General features: G+C 44.4%; 2 protein-coding genes across 4 annotated transcripts; one reads left to right on the top strand and one right to left on the bottom strand.

Annotated features, from left to right (window-relative positions):
* Positions 1-2626: 2626 nt before the first annotated feature.
* LOC101069498 (uncharacterized) lies at positions 2627-8142 on the bottom strand. Of its 3 annotated transcripts, XM_003962008.3 has the most exons (11): positions 7985-8142; positions 7030-7269; positions 6825-6942; positions 6373-6525; positions 6059-6253; positions 5328-5401; positions 5031-5228; positions 4766-4903; positions 4590-4679; positions 4353-4496; positions 2627-4259 (listed from the first exon to the last, which is right to left on the bottom strand). In XM_003962008.3, the coding sequence occupies exons 2-11, from the start codon at positions 7267-7269 to the stop codon at positions 4131-4133; spliced, it is 1479 nt and encodes a 492-aa protein (XP_003962057.1). In that variant the 5' UTR covers positions 7985-8142; the 3' UTR covers positions 2627-4130. The 3 variants fall into 3 exon arrangements, with proteins under 3 accessions (XP_003962057.1, XP_029695463.1, XP_011609337.1); XM_029839603.1 differs by lacking the exon at positions 6059-6253; XM_011611035.2 differs by lacking the exons at positions 6059-6253; positions 6373-6525.
* Positions 8143-8408: 266 nt separating this feature from the next.
* c1h3orf38 (chromosome 1 C3orf38 homolog) lies at positions 8409-10361 on the top strand. The gene is made up of 4 exons (XM_003962016.3): positions 8409-8596; positions 8858-9033; positions 9102-9343; positions 9642-10361. The coding sequence occupies exons 1-4, from the start codon at positions 8470-8472 to the stop codon at positions 10003-10005; spliced, it is 909 nt and encodes a 302-aa protein (XP_003962065.1). The 5' UTR covers positions 8409-8469; the 3' UTR covers positions 10006-10361.
* Positions 10362-18277: the final 7916 nt, after the last annotated feature.

Consider the following 18277-nt stretch of genomic DNA (forward strand, 5'->3'; position numbering starts at 1 on the left):
CGCGATATAGCGAGGGATCACTGTATTGCCAAAAGTATTTGACCACCCATCCAAATGATCAGAATCAGGTGTCACTTGGCCCGGCCACAGGTGTATGAAACCGAGCACTTAGGCATGGAGACTGTTTCTACAAACATTTGTGAAAGAATGGGCCAGCCGTGAAATTTCCTTACTCCTAAATATTCCAAAATCAACTGTCGGCTTTATTATAAGAAAATGGAAGAGTTTGGGAACAACAGCAACTCAGCCACGAAGTGGTGGGCCACGTAAACTTTTATTATGGCGTGCGGTTGGCCCCTTAGTTCCAGTGAAAGGAACTTGGAATGCTCCAGGATACCAAAACATTTTGGACAATTCCATGCTCCCAACCTTGTGGGAACAGTTTGGAACGGGCCTCTTCCTCTTCCAACATGACTGTGCACCAAGCAAGGTCCACATGGATGACAGAGTCTGGTGTGGATGAACTTCACTGGCCTGCACTGAGTCCTGACCTGAACCCGATAGAACCCCTTTGGGAGGAATTAGAGCGGAGACTGAGAGCCAGGCCTTCTCCCCCAACATCGGTGTGTGACCTCACCAATGCGCTTTTGGAAGAATGGTCGAAAATTCCTATAAACGCACTCCGCAACCTTGTGGACAGCCTTCCCAGAAGAGTTGAAGCTGTAATAGCTGCAAAAGGTGGGCCGACATCATAGTGAACCCTATGGGTTAGGAATGGGATGGCACTTAAGTTCACATGTGAGTCAAGGCAGGTGGCCAAATACTTTTGGAAATATAGTGTATCATTGTCTTCCGAATGAAGCAGGCATGTCCAGGTTCCATTCGTCAGAGCTGAAGTGCATGTCGGCGTTCAGCAGGATTACACCTGCCTTTGTTCACCCGTCAAGGCGTGAATCTGTCAGCACGGCCACGATCCAGGTGTTACAGATTATTCTGTACAATATAGAATTCACTTACTGGTGCCAATATTAGATCAATGTTGGATTTATAGCGTAAACCCTCATTTACACCGGATGCGTTTATGTTCTGGAGCTGTGTTGCGTGTCCGCTCCGTCCTCCGCCGTCAGTATTACACCCCAGCTGCGTCCTCAGCTGGTGTCGGGCAGAAAGCTGAAAATGAGACCTCGTGGCAGTAAAATAATTCCCATACCATTGTGCAATATTACCAGTTTGTAGTGTAAAAAATGAGCCACAAAGAAAGACATTATTTTCCCATCCAGAGGAGCTGAAGGATATGCCTCTACTGTGGATAATTCCATTATTTCTATACAAACCAAATTTATTTGTAAAGCACATTCAAATTAAACACAGTTCCCCAAAGTGCTGCACAGAACCAAAACACAAGTGGAAACAACACAAAGTTAAAATCAATTTTTAAAAAAAAAGCCAGACTAAGAAAAGCAAAAAACAAATTCAACGTCTTATGTGGTGGCAAAGGTCAAGGCGAAGAAATGGGTTGTAAGAAAAGATTTGAATTCAGATCAGTAGGAGGCCTTCTTGATGAGATGTGGCAGAAGGTTCCAGAATTCCGGAGCTGATGTTGGGACCCTGGGGGCAGCTGCTCAGCTGATCAGAGAGCGCGGCTGGGTGGGTGCACAGGGGCGGGGATGGGCAGCCAGTGCAGTGAGGCTAATATTGGGGGAATGTCCTGGTCTTTAAAAGCACAGCACCATGTGGAGGGGGTTGATGGAGTCCCTGCTAACCCCCGCCTACGGTGCATTACAGTAATCCAAGGTAGTTTTCTTTGTCAACTGGACTGTATTTCTACAGTCGTCCAGCCGAGCGGTGATTAAGGTGCGAGTTACTGTTTCATTCCTGCCGTGGAAGAATTGGCTGATCGGGATTTGGCAGCCCTGATCTGAGGATCTATTTTAGTCCCTCGGTTTGTTTGGCCTACTGGGCCAAACCCCAGTGGTGCCACCAGAATCCATCACTTCCATCTTTCTTTCATTAAAATGAAACAACCTTGAAGGCAGTCCGGCCTTTTATGTTGTCAAGAAATGAGCTTTTTGATAAGCTTTTTAAGAGGGACATAAATTTGACTCAGCATAACATTAGAAAGAAATCCACTCTTCCTCAGTGTGGAGCAAATGGTGAAAAGGAAAGGGCCATGAAATGAGCCCTGTGGGACCCCACATCAGAGAGGAGCAGAGGGGTCACCAATGCCAACACAAAAAATGTGTTTAGCCAAGTCTGACTTGAACCACGCCAGGGTCCAAAGCTCTGCCACGGCACCAGTCGGTAGCTAGCTCCCCCCCTTACTGATATATTTTGAAGGCGAGTTTGTTCTGCACAGTTTAAACTTTTTTCGGGTTTCGGAGACGCAACGCAAACGCATCCAGTGTATTATTGACACGCATGAAACGGCCAGTTTACATCGAAGACTTTTTTGTTTCAGCCTATTTCATCCTGTAATTATTACATGTTGGGTTGTAGATATTGTGTTCAAGTAATATTTTTTAATGCTTATTTATATGTAAAAATGTAGATTATTTGGATTTGTAAAAGTAAACGATCTCATCTATTTTTCGTAAGAAATAAATAAAATCATTGAATTTGTTTGGATAAAATGTGTTAAAATGTTTTTTTGGGGGGGGTTGTGCATTGTTAAGAGAAGAGAGAAAACTACAGGCTTAGACTCGTTTTATTTTTATCAAGCATTGCATATTTTTTTCTTCGTGATGTTGTGCAGGACACAGGAAAATAGATTTGCTTCTTAAAAACATTTGCGATCAAATTAACCTGATCGAGGCTAATCTGGAGAACGTAGCAAACAAAATGCCATGAGTCGTCATCCTTAGATGGGTTACATCTGAGCCACTGAGTGTCCCCATGCTGGTGTAGTAAAGTAATAAATCTGGTACACAGGAAGTAGACGGCAATAAAGACGGGAACTAGCCGTCGATCCGATCACCTTATCATAGTAGTGCTGGTCACTGAAGGCATGAGCATTAGGAAACGAGCACTCCGCTATGACTCCATGTGCATTTTGACCCACAGTTTACAGGCAAAGTCCCCGACGGGTGGCAACGAGGATGCAAACCACTGTCATTCAGATGGTTTAGGACATGCACGCTATTAAACTAAACTCCCCACACAACAGGTGATTTGTTATTAATTCAGATGTGCACGACTTTGAACGGCTTTTTCACTATTTACACTTATTCACGTTCTGTAAAGAGCAATAACCCCGATCCGATGCAGTAGCCCTCAGCCCTGCTTGTTTGGTTTAGACCTGAGATAACAACCCTTAAACTATCGACTCAAATAAAAATCCTGACGTGAAAAGTGTTAAATGTAGGATGCTGCCGGGGTTAAAGGTCATGTGAAGGTATCAAGACCTCGTCCACTGAACCTTTCTCCTGATTCCAGCTAAGCAGCGCCTCGTTCTCTTATGGTGCAGGTTCTCTTTCTTTGGGAAAACAGTACAAACATGCAAAGAGCACATCCCAACGCAGTAGAAATTAGTGTGAATAAAAACAGAAGTAGCACTTTTTCCCAGTTGGAAGACTTGTATAAAAAGAGGTGTCGTGTAGCAGATTGAAACATTTTCTGGAGGCGCTAAAGCGCGAAACAACCGCTCACTTCAGATTTCTCTGTAAATTTACCCTAAAATATATGACCATTGTATGACTGACAACGTTTACTACTACTACAGTGACACCTTCCCCCCACCAGCAGCCTCCCATTCAAAACCATAAAGCAAAAAAACTGTAAACCTCCACTGAAGCAGAGCTCCAGAATCTCTGGGCAAATTGGCAGGTTTGTGACACAAAAAGAATATAGGAAACATTTCTACACCACACTTCTAAATATCTCACCTGGCTTTTATGCTTATTATTCTTTCCCTCTACACTCACTCTTCACATTTAAAAATTAAAAACTAAATTTAGAAAAGGCCCTGATATTTATTTTGTTTGGTTTAAAATGACAGCATAGCTTGTTTAATCAGATTCCACAAACCACCTCTATGTCGTTTGGATGAAGAGTTGGTTTTGCATAAATATTTGGGGGTTGAGGATCAGTTTACTGCATAAAAACAGCCACTACGAGGTCCATCACATTTTTTTCTTTTTAGAAATGTAGCTGCGTAAAAGTGCATGATTGCAAAGAGTAGTAGTAAGAGTACTTCAGTGGCTACTGTTGCTGCTCCAGTCATATGGGAGGAAGCTGACTTTAGTCTTCCCGTCGGAAATGACCCCCTGCAGGCTGGTCTTCTTCGGAGAATCACCCATGTGCTCCACAATCCACTTCAGCAACTGCAAAGAAAGAAGGTGGACATTGATGAGACGACGCTACAAACAGAATCAGCTTGTTGTCCTGTATAAAACAACCAAACAATATCCACTCACCTTCTCATCAGTGCCACCAAAGTCGGCCTTGTACCACTTAAATATCTGACTGAGTCGCACTTCTTTTTTCCCAGAATCCACCACGCAGGCGTCATCGTTCTCCAGGAAGGCCTCGGCAGCTGTTCGAAGCTGGCTGTCAATATCCTGATGGAGCAGATTTAATGTTTAATCACTCAACAGATACATACTGATGACCAACTCCTTGCGGGGATGTATCACAGGGCCTCTTCTGTTTACCTGTGGAGTATAGGTTTTGATTGGTGGGCAGCCTTTTGCTCCGCAGTTCAGGGCAAAATGAATGAGAGGCTCAGCGTCCGACAGCGCCACCTAATGGACAGCACAGTGTATTACAAGGCAAAGTTAATCCTGTGTAAAAGAATATGATTTGGGGGTTTGACAGAATGATCCAATACTTGTAAGCGAGGGTCTGTTTTGGAGAAGGGTCTGCGGAGCTGTGCCATGCCTTTGCTGTTCCCTCGCAGGACACCGTTTTCAATGTCCTGCAGTGTGAAGACTTCTCCTCCAATCAGGTAGCTCACGTAATTAAAGAACTACAAAAAGTAGAAAGAGAGACATGGTGTTAGGATTACTTTGCAATCATGTTCAAACACTGATACATGAGTCGATACAAAATGCCCATCAATAAAGATGAGGGAGGCTATGAGGTCCTGGTCCTACTCTGTATCGTTGCCACATGTTGGTGGGGGCTCCAAGTCGTAGGTACCCATGGATGACCAAGGCGTTGTAGATGTTGATAAAAAATGCCAGCTTCTCCTCCCGACTGAGCGAAAGCAGCTCCACCCTCTGTAGCTGGATGGCTAGCTCAGCGTAGCGCTGGAAGGCGGGGTTCGCTGACATGCCTTTGTAGTCCACGGACTGCAGGGACGGCACACGCGGGGCTCAGTCAACGGCAACAAGGGGGGAGCAAAGGAACACAGGTGACGCTGAATGGATACGGGGTAGTGTGGGGATTACCTTTCCGTCAGCAGAGAGATGTTCAGAGTACAATTTTAGAATCAGTTCCCGCAAGAGCAGAGAGAGCTCAGAAGCTGGGACAGAGGTGAGCAGAGAGCAGCGTCAATAACAGCATTACATCCTGGATAAACGCCTGGATTTCAAAAAGAGAAACATCACATTCCTCTTGTGGGAGACCTACTCTCAACACATTAAAAACAAACAGCTAAGCTTGATAATGAACAAAATAAATTACTACTATTAAGCAGTGCAGATAAAGTCAAGCACTCAAGGATGGGAAAACAAGGGAATATTATTCCCATTTTGATGAAGTGTTGATGAGCTTCTCAGCCTCGAGAGGTTATATCAAGTTAATACACCAATTCAGAGTAACTATCCTTAAACAGCACTGTGGAGGAAAAAAGAAATAATGAGTTTAAAAGAGGACAAGAACAGCCACAGAAAACCAGGAAATAGAGCGTGGATAATATAACTGTGCTCAAAAAACTTTTTACTGTAGTTTATTTTAGAATTTGCCCTCTTTACAGATCAGAATGACTTTTATTAGCCGTTACAGAGATGGACATGAATGATGATGATGATAATGGTAGCTTCTCTGAGATGAGTTATAAATGTATGGCTATCATCAAGACCTCCCTTGAGCTCCTTCAAATCAAACACAAACGCACTGAAACCCAAAGAGAGGAGAGAGTCCTTCAGCCTGCTGTGAGCCTGGCCCAGTCATGACCTACCCTGGATGGGACTGCAAGTGGCCGTCTGTCCTGCATTCAGGGCTGAATGTGGGTCGTCCTCCAGAAGCCTAAATAATCTGTCCGCGGTGTCTTTCGTGTCTTCAAACTTTGCCTCCTGCTGCCCACTGCCTCTCACACTGACCATGTACTTCTTCTGTAACAAAGCTTGTCCAGTTTTACAGGCCGCAGCCCTGTCTGGCACATAAACGGCCACAGTATTACCTGATCTGTATTTCACAACACTTTGAAACTAAACTGACGACGCTGCGTTGACAAGAGCGCCTGTTTTACTGCGGTGCTGCCGTCTTACTTACCCATACCCTTCTTTTCCTGCAGCCAGTCAAGCAGCTGTTCGCCTGAGAAGCTCTTTTTGTATAACGTCAGGCTTCTCCAATGGCTGCCAATCACACTGCCATGTTTGAGGTCCTCTACCAGGTCCGCCAACTCATCTCTCTCACACATAAAATCTGTCAGGGCAGGAATATGCCAAGCCACACAAAGATGCACATGTTCACACCCATATCAGCCGTCTGTATGGATGTTGGTCAAAATACTGACACCATGACCATGATTAGGGTGATGATGGCGTGATGATGAGGCGCTCTAGGCCTTCTGATTGATCACTTGCAGAAAAACAAGCATCCCTCATTAAAGCTCAAGCTTGCTTTGGGGCCCAAACTCGTCATATTTTATCAGCCAAACTACAAAAGCATATTAATGCCCTGATCTCAAGTGAATGTTTGGTGGTGCCAAGAGATTCTCTCACCGCCATCAGTCTCTCCAGTCGTGCTCTCTGATTGGTCGTCATCTGGAAGCGGCGGTGCATCTGCGGGAAGAGGCTCCTCCTTGACTAGATTCACCAGCCTCTGCAGCTCCTCAGCATCCTGTGGGAGCACAAATAACGCTAAGGCACAACCCTGGACACCAGTTAGGATTCCAGCACTGTTCTTTGAGGTGGTGCCCATTCTCACCAATTTCTGGAGATCATCATTTCCCCCGACATGGACGCCGTTGAAGAAGATCTGAGGGACTGTGCTGCGTCCTGTCAGCTCCTTCACCCTCGCACGCAGCTCTGGATGCCTTCCAATATCAACATCACGCACTGGTACTGCTAAACGCCCCAGGGTGGCTTTGGCCTGCACACAGTGTGGGCAGCCCTGGATGGAGTAGACCGTTACCCGGCCCAAAGGGCTCTTTTCAAACTCTCCCATCTGCAGCAACAGAGAGAAGACAGAAACCAGTAGAATTGTGATGGGTTGGAAGTATATTGTGTGTCAGTTACACAGCACAGCATTTAGGCCTCAATACTGGATACAGGCGGAACTATTTTTGAGTTAGTAGATACTTTCCCGCAAGTAATATACTTACTTCTAGTCTTTAGACTGTAATTAAGACGCCTTTGCTGTCTGACTTGTGAAATGATTGGCACAGTTGCCTCTTTCATCAGCGCATGAGCAAAACCAATAGTTCCGCCCAAGATTCATTGCAACACTTCTGAGTACAATAACCAAGTAGACATTGGAGGCCTGAAGGGCGACTTTATTATAATCGGCTCAAAACATTTCCGTGTGTTGCAGTAGATGTTTGTGCAACTTCTCAAAAGCTCTTTTGGTTTGGAGGGAAGCTCAATGTCCAAAGTTTAATTTGCAGGTAACTTCCTTAAAGAAACTGGAAAAATGTTCAAGCAGAATATAACTATTTTTTAATTAGAATATTCGACAATGAAGAATTATTTTTAAAATTAGGTAAATTACAAAGAACAACAAACAAGAATGTTAATGCGTACTAATTATTTTTGTCACACATTATTTATTACAATATTTGGCAACTCATTGAGTAGACAACTAATTAAAGAACGTGAAACTCCAATGGTTACAACACAGAAAGAATCGTCATTAAAACGTATTATTGACAATGGTACGATACCTTTCAGCCACCACTGGATGTGCGCGTAGGATGTCAAGCTGCTCCTTAATCCTGGCAATCAAAACGCATGATATGAAAGAAAAGCGTGGAACACAATGTGTCTTCTCTCCGCAGGCTAGTTCATTTTAGCTATTTTCAGGGGCGTGGATTAAATTCGCTAGCCAATGATGCCTTCACTGTGCCTCGTACACTCTACTTTTAGTCCTCTTTTATATGAAATTTAAAAAAGACACGTAAAGCGGTTCTTTGCTGTTCTCTGCCAAGAGGGAATGATATGTATTATGGCATCCCTATTTGTACATTTAATCGAATACAGATTCTTTAAGAACGAATACTGCGTTTTAAAGGCATATTATACTAAATCCTACGTTTAAATTGCCGAAAAATTGCCGCAGCACCCGGAACTGTTGGTGACCCGATATTTGTTGCTGTACGGACCGGTTTTTAGAAGGACATGACCATATAACTGTTGTAAACATTTCAAGATGTCAGGACTTTCAGAATCAGAGCGAGCTGGCTGTAAAGATATATTGAATTTAATGACAACAAGCAGCATACTTTCTCTTTGTGACACGATTACGAATAAACTCATAGTGGTTGAAAGTTTTACAGGTATGTTTTTAATATTTGACTGATACTGAATGCAAGCTAGGACAATATTAGCGTTGGCTACGTTAGCTTTTATTTGTTAGACAAAACGAACAATATGGAAACACTTCGTAAAAAAAGATCTTCGTACGACTTCACCGGTTATGGCCTGGTGGAACTAACTTTTTAAAAAAAACATACATACGCTACGAGCTGTTAAATTTGTTGTTATGTTTTGCGTTTTTGTGAGATCTAGTAAAAACATGAACTATCTCTTTTGACCAGAGGCTACGGACACAATTCTATCCTTTACTAAAAATGCCGAGGAGTTCTTAAAAAGGAAGAAGGTTCAACGTGATCTCATATTCAAGTATTTAGTTAAAGAGGGGGTGGTGATGTCCCCTAACAGCGAGAAACACCAGCTGGTAAAGAGAACACTGGAGCTTTGGTCTTCTGGGGAAGTAAGTATGATACGGACAGATCGGTGCAGTGCATGTCTTTCTGTATGACAACATTTTGTTTCTTTTAGACCGACATTACTAAAAGATTACCACAAGAGCCAAATGAGAGTCATCAGAGCACAGTCACAGAAACATCAGAGGACAGACAAATGAAGACTAAGGAGGACTTCAACCCACAGGCTCTTGGGAAGCAGTTCTGCCAGTGGTTCTTCCAGCTCTTAAACAGTCAGAACCCCTCACTAGGCCAGCAGCCACAAGATTGGGGACCACAACACTTCTGGCCTGATGTGAAACTACATCTAGTTTCCTGGTAAGTGTTGCAGTAAACACCTGTTTTAAATTGGCACAATATGGAAAAATCCAATGCAAAGAATTCATTCCAGAAAATTAGACACTAAAATGAGAGTGCTGAAATGAATCACATGGAGATCATTTACTGTCTCCTTTCTATTATATATATATTGTGATACCACTGAAATACATTTCATACAATATACAATTATCTAAGAAAATGAAAGTGGAACTTGACTCTTGTTGTAGGAGGAGTTACTTGGAAGAGACAATAAAATAGCTAAACTGATGATAGTAGTATTGTATCTCTTCCTCAGTGCTGGCAGCAAACAGAGGGAGAAGTTCCTTGGTGCTGAACTGGTTAACCTGCGTCTGCTTGCTCTAACGAAGGAAGAACGCTTGGTCCTGAGTCCCAATCTGGAGCCCTATGGCCTCAATGTCCTGGCCTCCCCTCATGGTCTAGTACTGGTGGCTGTAGCTGGGACCATCCACAGAGATGGAGTGTGTCTGGGCATCTTTGAACAAATATTTGGGCTCATCAGTTCCCCTCTGGAGAACAATAGATGGAAGATCAAGTTTGTCAACCTGAAGATCAAAGGACAGGATGCTTTGGAGAAAAAGGTTGTGGCAGCACCCTCGCTAAGCTCCAACTCTGCAGAATTACAGCTCCTCTGCAGCTGAATCCAGCCTTTGTTTACTCTATCAAAGTCCGTCTGAGGATACTCTTCTTTGTCTAACCCAATCAGTGCTTGTTTTCAGATAAGACCTGGCCAAGTATGTGCACAGACCTGCAAGTTTAACATAATGTCGAAACTCAATACAGACTGAAAAAAATCTTCTATCGGTAAAAAAAAGCTGTCTTTTCTGTTGGGTAACTTTGTTTTGGATGTACACGTTCATGATAAAAAGCACATTTTCCCCCAGTCTATTTTATACAGTAGCCTTTTGAAAAGATGTTTATGTTTTATTGTGAATATGTATAATATCAGACATGTAAAGGTTATAATAAAACATGTACAGTTGTGCTCCATAGACCCATTTACAGCCTACATCATCAAGTAGCTGTGCGCTTTGTGCCATGGAAATACTGCCTTGGATGGTGGATCAGTCTAGTGAAAAATAGGCTGATTATTCTGTCCATACCAAAAAGGCACAGCCTCAAATCTCCCAGTAACTTTACAAGCGCAGCATTCAACATGCAACATGATCTTTCTCTTATGTCTCAAAAAGTCCTCATACTTCTTCCCTTTATAGATGCTCAAAATTTTCCAGAGAGTACCGGTAATGTTTTGCTCATTTTTTGTGGATAGAAGGCAATCTCTGTATGCCAGCAGAAGAAAAGCATGTGTATGTTCTGGCAATTTAAATTTGATATATTTTGGAGCAATAGTGCATAATTTGGTTTGTGTCAGTATTTGAAATCCATAAATCTGACAGTTTCCACTGCCTTAAACAGGTGTTATTACAGGCTGAATAACTCCCTCACCACACTAGAATTATGCCTCTGGGTGGCCGGGCGGCTCATATGAAATTGAGCAAAATCTGCTTGATATGGTCATTCAGCAAAACTCAATTATAACTGACATCTATTTTCTTTGACTGGCTTGAATTGCACATGATGTGTAATGGCTCCAGCACTTCTTCACATGGCTCGAAATGATTCACTCTTAATTCGCCGTCCAAGAGAAATATCAGCAGATTGGAATGGCGAGGGGAAATATCTGAAAAGAGACACTCTTGACAGACTCCAGCGGCCTTTAAAAAAGGCAGGATTTATCCTGTTATAGAGACTTTGCAACTACAATTTGAAGTAATAATGCGTCTCAATTTTCTCCCACTTTAAGCCTTCATTTCACTTTATAGTAATATATATTTCATACCACTGCTCTATTACTGCAGTTAAGTAGCTGCTCTGTCTCGCCTTTGTTGCTTCTCAGCTAAAGACATGTATGTTAAATACAGTTTATGTATTTTTGTTGGCAAATGCTGTTGTTTCAAGTCAAATCCTATTTGTCTTGAGACATATTTTAAAATTTAAATTTGATCTAAATGCTGTAAGCATTAATTCTAAACAAAAATGCGTGTTACATTTGAAAAAAAACTACATTTAATACAAACTGTTACTCTCATCTTTCTGAAAGCTGTATATTTTGGGGAAAATTTCCCCATATTCTAGAGTAATTAATTAGTAAAGAAATAGAAAACTTTATTGACAAAAGGTCTGTTTTTCCACTGATGCTCTGGGCAGACGCGGTCTGAAGTTTGCATGACTTTGTGGCTTTGTGGGGAATTTTGCATGTGGGAAATTATTCTTGGCAGCTGTGTTCAAAGGCCCCTGGAACTGTTCAAATGTGTGACTGCGGCCCGGTGCTGTGTAGCCTTTTGTGCTTTACTGGGCCATAGATGTGGCGGGGAGGGGAACCGCTGTAGCCATTGATCTCAGTCTGCTCACCTCTCAGAAAGAATAATAACAAGCCGCTTCGCCTTCTGTCTTTATGGCACTTGGCTCCGGCGCGTTTCAGTAAGTGGTTTGGCCACGGGCACACGGCTGTGACGCACACGCGTCGAGGTTGCCGCTGCAGCGGCGTCTGCTGGTGCTTTTGACTCAGTGGGTTGCCCTTTTTAATCTCCCCCACCCTTCTCTAATAGGAAAATATATTTTTCAGAAAGAAATATGTTAAAACTTCAATCATGAACCAAGGAGACAGCCCCCACCCCCACCCCAAGTGGTATTCTCTTCAATCCCTCATTAAATATCAACAATTACATTATCAGTCAGAAAAAGTACTTTCAAAGCACTCAGCAGTCATTCACAAAGTCGTGTCTGGGGAGGCCAGTGTTTCGTTGCTCATTAATAACGCGATTGTCATTTCTTTACACAAAAATCAATGCGGTAATTGACTCGACTGTCAATGACGAGGACCGTGTGACAAGGTGAGGCCAGAAGAGGGCATCCGTGCTCCACCACAGAAAGCAGAACGGGCCTGATAGCTGGCCAAGAAGAAAGTGGGAGGAGGGAAAATCCTTTTAACACTATTAGGTGAGGAGGTTGATCAATTCCTGAGAGCAGTGAGGGTGAGCTGATGTTAGCAGACAATGTGGCCACAGTCAGGAGGAAAACTGTAAATTCCTCCAGTTAGGAATGTCCATTAAAGTAATGGAGTTCTAACAGAGAGACACGTTAAACTGTTGCCTTTCACAGACACCAGCATTATTTCACAAGTTATTGTGGCGTCGGTAATTTATCTGCACCCATGAAGGTGTCACTCGCGCCTTTAATGCAATATTCGCCACAGCCGCAGACGCTCCCCCGACAATAAAGAGCAGGATTTATGAAATTGTAAAAGAAATCAATCAATGAGCTATGATATTTGTCCTGCTGACAAAACGTCTTGGAGGAGAGTTCAGTCACAGTTTGACAGAGTTGCGTTGTCCTTTCATTTTTCTTTCTTCTTCACTTTCTTGGACTCGCCCTCCAGCCCAGCAGCGTTTCATTACCCGGCGCACGCTGACGCTCCACAGTAACAACCGCAGGACTCGTGGAGGAGGGACTGAGGTCAACAACAGTTGGCATCGGCGCTAAAGCCGCAATCCACAAGTGTGTAACCTTATCCTTTATCTTTTCACATGGGGGGGGGGGGATTTGCATTTCTGAACTCTGTTTACGTCGAGGAGCTGACAGGCCTCCGTGGTCTCTTGCTTGCCCCCCCCCCCATTTAGTAGGATTTTAATTGTCTCTGCTATATTTCAATGCACGGTACCGATGGCTTGAGTTGTCCCTTTTTGGAAAAGTTGAGTGTGGCTCACAGAGTAGCGATCGTGTTTTGAATCCATCATTGTGGCAACTATAGACAAAAGTTACATTTAGTCTTGTGTTTGTTTGACCTTTTGACCTTTAAGCCCTTGTTTGCCTGCTGGAGCCCTCTATTTTCCACTCATCTCTCATATTGCCTATAGCCTCTCTCTCCGTTGCATTCCTCGCCCGAGTCGACTCCCTTGTTCCGTTTCAGGGTAAATTGGTCTGGGCTGCCACAGTTCGTAGCGGCCCCCTTTTCTGTTGGCCGGCCGGTGTATCCTTACACGTGCGTCATTATCTCACGTAAACAGAGGAAATGCGAAACTGCCGGGGAAGCCGACACCATCCGCGGCGGCAAACAGCGGGCCGAGCGAAGAGCTCCTGGGTGGCGACGACCGAGCTTAGCGTCAATTAACGGAAACGACAAGCAGAACTCTGTCTGAAGGCAGCTGGGCCCGGTGTTTTTTATTTACACTGAAGCAGATACATATGTTTGGGGGAGCCGGGGATGTTTCAATCGGAAAAAAACAAAAACATGGAGGGGACACAGACACAACAAATGTCCCCAACATTGAGATGTACTTGAGTTTAGCTTGCACGCAATGCCCTTCCTCCCCTTTCTCTCTGATTATCTCGTTAATGCGCCTCTGTGTCTCACGCATAGAGGCACCACTGTGAAACTTGGAGTCCATTTCGAACGCTGCATAGGGGCCCCAGTGAGGCCCTCTCCCCTGGCACTCCAACTAAACAGAGAAGATGGCGTTATCAGAATGCTGCCAGGAGGTTGTCAGCTCGTATTGGGCCGGGCCGACCGAGTGGCCAGTTGGCGGGTGGATGCGTGCCCATGCCAAGCTCCCATGCAGCGCCTTCCCTCCATGGACATCTGCTGTATGCAGGAAAGCTGTGTTGAGTTTGTCTGCGGTCGCATCTTAATCCTCCATCTCTCCAGCTCGAGCCCGGCCGAGCGAACCGGCGGCTCCGCTCGCCTTGCTTGTATTAATTGCCCATGCCTGGCTCGCTGTTTGCTTCTGATTATACTCATTAATTTCAATTCCCCAGGAAGCCACCGCCACAGTAGCTGCTCCTTTTTTTATATATACAGGCACACACACAATTACACAGACTCATTCCCACATGCATACTTGGACAGGCATGAATGCATATTAGTATGAGCACAACCTTGCATTTGTTTTACGGTGTGAAATAGTCAGCATTCATTAACGTGATTTCTTCATCCAAGTCAGTTCTTCCCATTTAAACACCCACGTAGCGCCGCGGCACTAGTTTAAAATGATGCTGGGGAGGTGGCGGCGAAAAAAACTAAATTTGGATTTGGATGAATGTGCGTTTATTTTGAAGGACACTTTAGGTGACGTTTTTACGTAGCTTGCCAAATTTCCCTCCGCCTGTACTGTCAGCCATCACCCAAGTTGTCATTTAAGCAGCCATATTGACTTTTGCTGTTTTATTTTTGGCACCACAAGTGGAGCCATTCCACTGTTCCAGGCATAGCAACAAATATGTCTTGGACATCTATGAATTATTTAAAAAACAAGGCCGGTCGTATATCATCTGGCTGGAGCAGATACATAACCATCACATATTTTGTCAATATAAACCACATCATAGAACCATTACGCAACATATCTAAGAGTCAAAGGTCAAGAGAGGCATGTACATGTGCACGTGCTCGCGCTCATTAGCTGCATGTCACCTGTTTCCTGCAATCATATTAGCAGATTGCACCCCCATCCCCGGCCATTTGTTTGTCATCGGCAGCCGTGATCTGTGTCTGCTCTCTGTGAGCTGGGAAAAAATAAAACAAATAATCAGTTTGTTCTGATCTTCTGGTCATAACTCAGTGTCCTCCTCCCAGCAGGTGGACCGCATCTGGTCAACCCCAACATCTGGACGGGCAGGGTGGCCTCGTAATTACGGCAGAGCTACAGGCTTTGCGCGGAATTGCCTGGAAAAAAACAATGTCGGACCACTTTACCGGCCTGCCTCATTAATCTTCCGAGCTCAAGCGCAAAGCGCCATCATCAGAGACTAATCAGTGGCTTATTGGAAAACATGATGAGACTGGCTGATATTAAAGCTGTCTTAATGAACAAACTTGGAATAGTTTACGGAGGTCCGCTTAGTGTGAATCTATAGCTCCAAAAGCATGGCTGCTACTTCTCCTCATCGGCCACTTAGCTCATCGACCACAGGGAATGGTAGAACCCTTCAATAATACCAAGCTGTGTGGCCTCGAGCCTTCTGTCACCCTATCACCTCAGACCCAGGGTCTCTCTTCCAATGTGGGGGCTTCTGGACTGACTCATCAGCCAGCTGTGCCTTAAAGGGCCTCATGGGGGCGTCGCCACCCGAAGGTCAGCGCCCTCGGCTGCAATTTTGACGGCCACGCAAATAAAAATCCCTGAAGCTTGACAACTTCCTCGCCAAGCCCGCACAACCCAATTAGCAAAACATTCCTCGTTCAGGGGAAAATTAAAACATTCCACAGTCAAACTCCCAGGATGTCTGTTGACGTTTATTAAATTTTTTTGGTCTCGCACCTATTTCCTGTGATTTTCTTGGGCCGAATTTAACAGCCTGCCAGGGAGCGACTACACACTTCACAGTTATGCCACTGAGTGGAACACGTATGGTGGCCTTGCAGAATCCTGCATGCAGGCCACAAAATCTCATCGTTTTAACCCACTGCAGGACACCCGGATATGAACTGCAGATTGCCCCCCATCTGTGGGTGCTAAAAGCTCAGATTACCCAGTGGGCCGCACAGGCCACTGCAGATACTCGATGAAGGCAAAAGCAAGGGGAAAAATGCTCTTGCAGAAGGTCATATCGATTGATAAATCACCCTGTGGACCAGCTGTGGATCGCTAACTTGCTCCCATGATTTGTTTGTTGTGGAAATCCAGGCTGCTCGCCTGAAGCCTCTGAACAACAAAGCCTGGCAGAAAAAGACAGTGAAATCAATGAATGCCTCTTATATGTTCTTACCAATCATCTAAAGTGGCTCCCCTGACTCAAACCTGCACTGAAAACACAACCTGAGTTCTTAAGACACTGGAGTTCCAAAGCAGCAGCATTAAAAAAGCCCCTAAAGATCCGACCAAAAGTATAGATTGTTCATATTCTTTACATTTCATTCATAAAAAGGGCTTCATGACTCGAATGTCAGTCTTCACCTTTGTCAAGATAATACGTTAGGATCATTTATCCCTACTCTAACCTATATTTAGTTTGGTCAGGGTCAACTTACCACAATGAACAAGGGTCACTTCTGACCAAAGAATCAACAAGACGTGACTGGCGCTGACATGAAATCCCATGAAGAAAAAGAAGAACACGAGGTAATCGTAGAAGCAGATGCATCCGATTTTTTGGTTTTCCTCCTGCCATTGTTAAGAAACTAGACTTTGAATTCCGAGCTTGTCATTGACAGACTGCAGGAACGACAGAGGAATTCCCAGACTGCTTATTTCAGTGATGATAGATGTCATCGCACATCAAAACCTCTACACGGTCATGTTAACTAGGTGCAGATTTGAAAGCTAAAAAACAAAACCCCCCACAATCGCACTGAAAGGCTCCATTAATTCCACCCTCTTTTAAAGGAATGCATGTGAAAAAGACTACATTTGCCTATTGTGACCAGACCCCTATTGTCTTCTGTCTCCCATGTGCCTTTCTGACAGAGCCAGATAGGCCTCTTACTGCTGACAGCCAAATATCCTCATCCATTCTCATCCAAGAGGCCCACAAGCGTCATCCGCCCGACTAGATTTCCCCCGACGAAGCTCCAAAGGAGAACTCTCCTGCCCCTCCCCGAAGCCTGCAAAGCAGTGGTGCTGCAAGGGTCCCTGAGGAGTCTCTGTCAATATGTCATCATTGTCATAGCTGCCAGTTGGCAGCGCAGTAACCCGCCACAGATGTGTCAGCAAAACAGCATTTATTTTATATCCTTGTCTTTCTCGTGAATATCCAACAAGCTACTCTGGATTCACAGGACGGTTCATAACTCAGGCCCCTGAACCACCCATGATGTGCTCCCCTTTCCTGTGACAGAGAGGTGTTTATAATGATGAACAGACACAGGAGGGAGCGTTTGATTTGTACGACGTGCACGCGTGGGTGTGCGAGCGGTGTGGGACTGCTGTCAGCTGACGTAAGCACTTCTAACTGTGCTGACGAACACTTTGGAGACCAAACCGACCGTTTCATAGGATGATAAAACCCCAGTAGAAACGTAACACGGAGACCACTTTATCTTTTACGTGTGGACGTGTGCAAAGTATGAGGCTTAGACTGCTGGTAAACACTTTGCATGTCTTCTTTGTCGGAAAGGAAACAACGTTGTTCAAAAACCACAGAGTGTCGCATAAGAGAAACCAGGACGTCTGTGAAAAATGCCCCGACTGTGCCGTCTTAACTGCACTATTTGTCCTCTGCAGCAAGTTTCTGGAACGTGCAATGATGGTTTGCAACTGTAACGTCCTGCTGAATGGAACAATATTTAGTCAGAGGGAGTTGGAAGGGTGCTGTAAATATGAGGCATTTTGCTAAAAGCCGGGAAATGGCAGCAATATCGAGGCCATTTAGAGAGCGGAGTCGTACACAGTGCAACACTTCCTGGCTTCATATCATCAGGCCTCTGACAGTAATTGCTTATATGCTGTGTTTAGTGAGGAAGGTATAGAAAGTGACAGAAGGAGAAGAGGGAGATAAATAAAGACATTGTTGGGGGGGGGCAGAACTGAGTGGTCCCTTACAGGAAACTACAGAGCCCCACTGGCCAATAAAGAGAGAATGCCTGACAGTGTTATGTATTAATATGATTCACACTCGTCAAACATAAACGCTCTCCTCTCACACAGGACCATGTTTGTGTTGAATCACCACATCTTGGTTTGGGTTCGAGGCCTCGTGCGAGGACATACGTGACCTCCGACCGTGGAATGTTTTTCAGAGCCGGGTCATCCTTCTTCATTTTCTCTAAGTAGGCACTGTGCTGGACAGCATTTATTCAAGCAGTTTCAAGTGTTTGGATAGCTCGCTCCATTGGACTTAACACACCCAAAGTGCCCGAGATGACATCCATCAGTCAAACTTTGTTACGCTAAGGGATCGGGTTAACTTCATGTTATC

Source organism: Takifugu rubripes, chromosome 1 (assembly GCF_901000725.2).
Source record: "Takifugu rubripes chromosome 1, fTakRub1.2, whole genome shotgun sequence".
NCBI classification, from domain to species: Eukaryota; Metazoa; Chordata; class Actinopteri; order Tetraodontiformes; family Tetraodontidae; genus Takifugu; species Takifugu rubripes.

Bases quoted from the DNA above. Each gene is read 5' to 3' on its own strand.
- LOC101069498 (XM_003962008.3), bottom strand. From the start codon at position 7,269: ATGGGAGAGTTTGAAAAGAGCCCTTTGGGCCGGGTAACGGTCTACTCC. The intron at 6,526-6,824 runs GTGAGAGAATCT...CTGCCCTGACAG, and splicing joins GACTGGAGAGACTGATGGCG to ATTTTATGTGTGAGAGAGAT. The intron at 4,260-4,352 runs GTGAGTGGATAT...CTTTCTTTGCAG, and splicing joins TTGGTGGCACTGATGAGAAG to TTGCTGAAGTGGATTGTGGA.
- c1h3orf38 (XM_003962016.3), top strand. From the start codon at position 8,470: ATGTCAGGACTTTCAGAATCAGAGCGAGCTGGCTGTAAAGATATATTG. The intron at 8,597-8,857 runs GTATGTTTTTAA...TCTTTTGACCAG, and splicing joins AGTGGTTGAAAGTTTTACAG to AGGCTACGGACACAATTCTA. The intron at 9,034-9,101 runs GTAAGTATGATA...TGTTTCTTTTAG, and splicing joins AGCTTTGGTCTTCTGGGGAA to ACCGACATTACTAAAAGATT.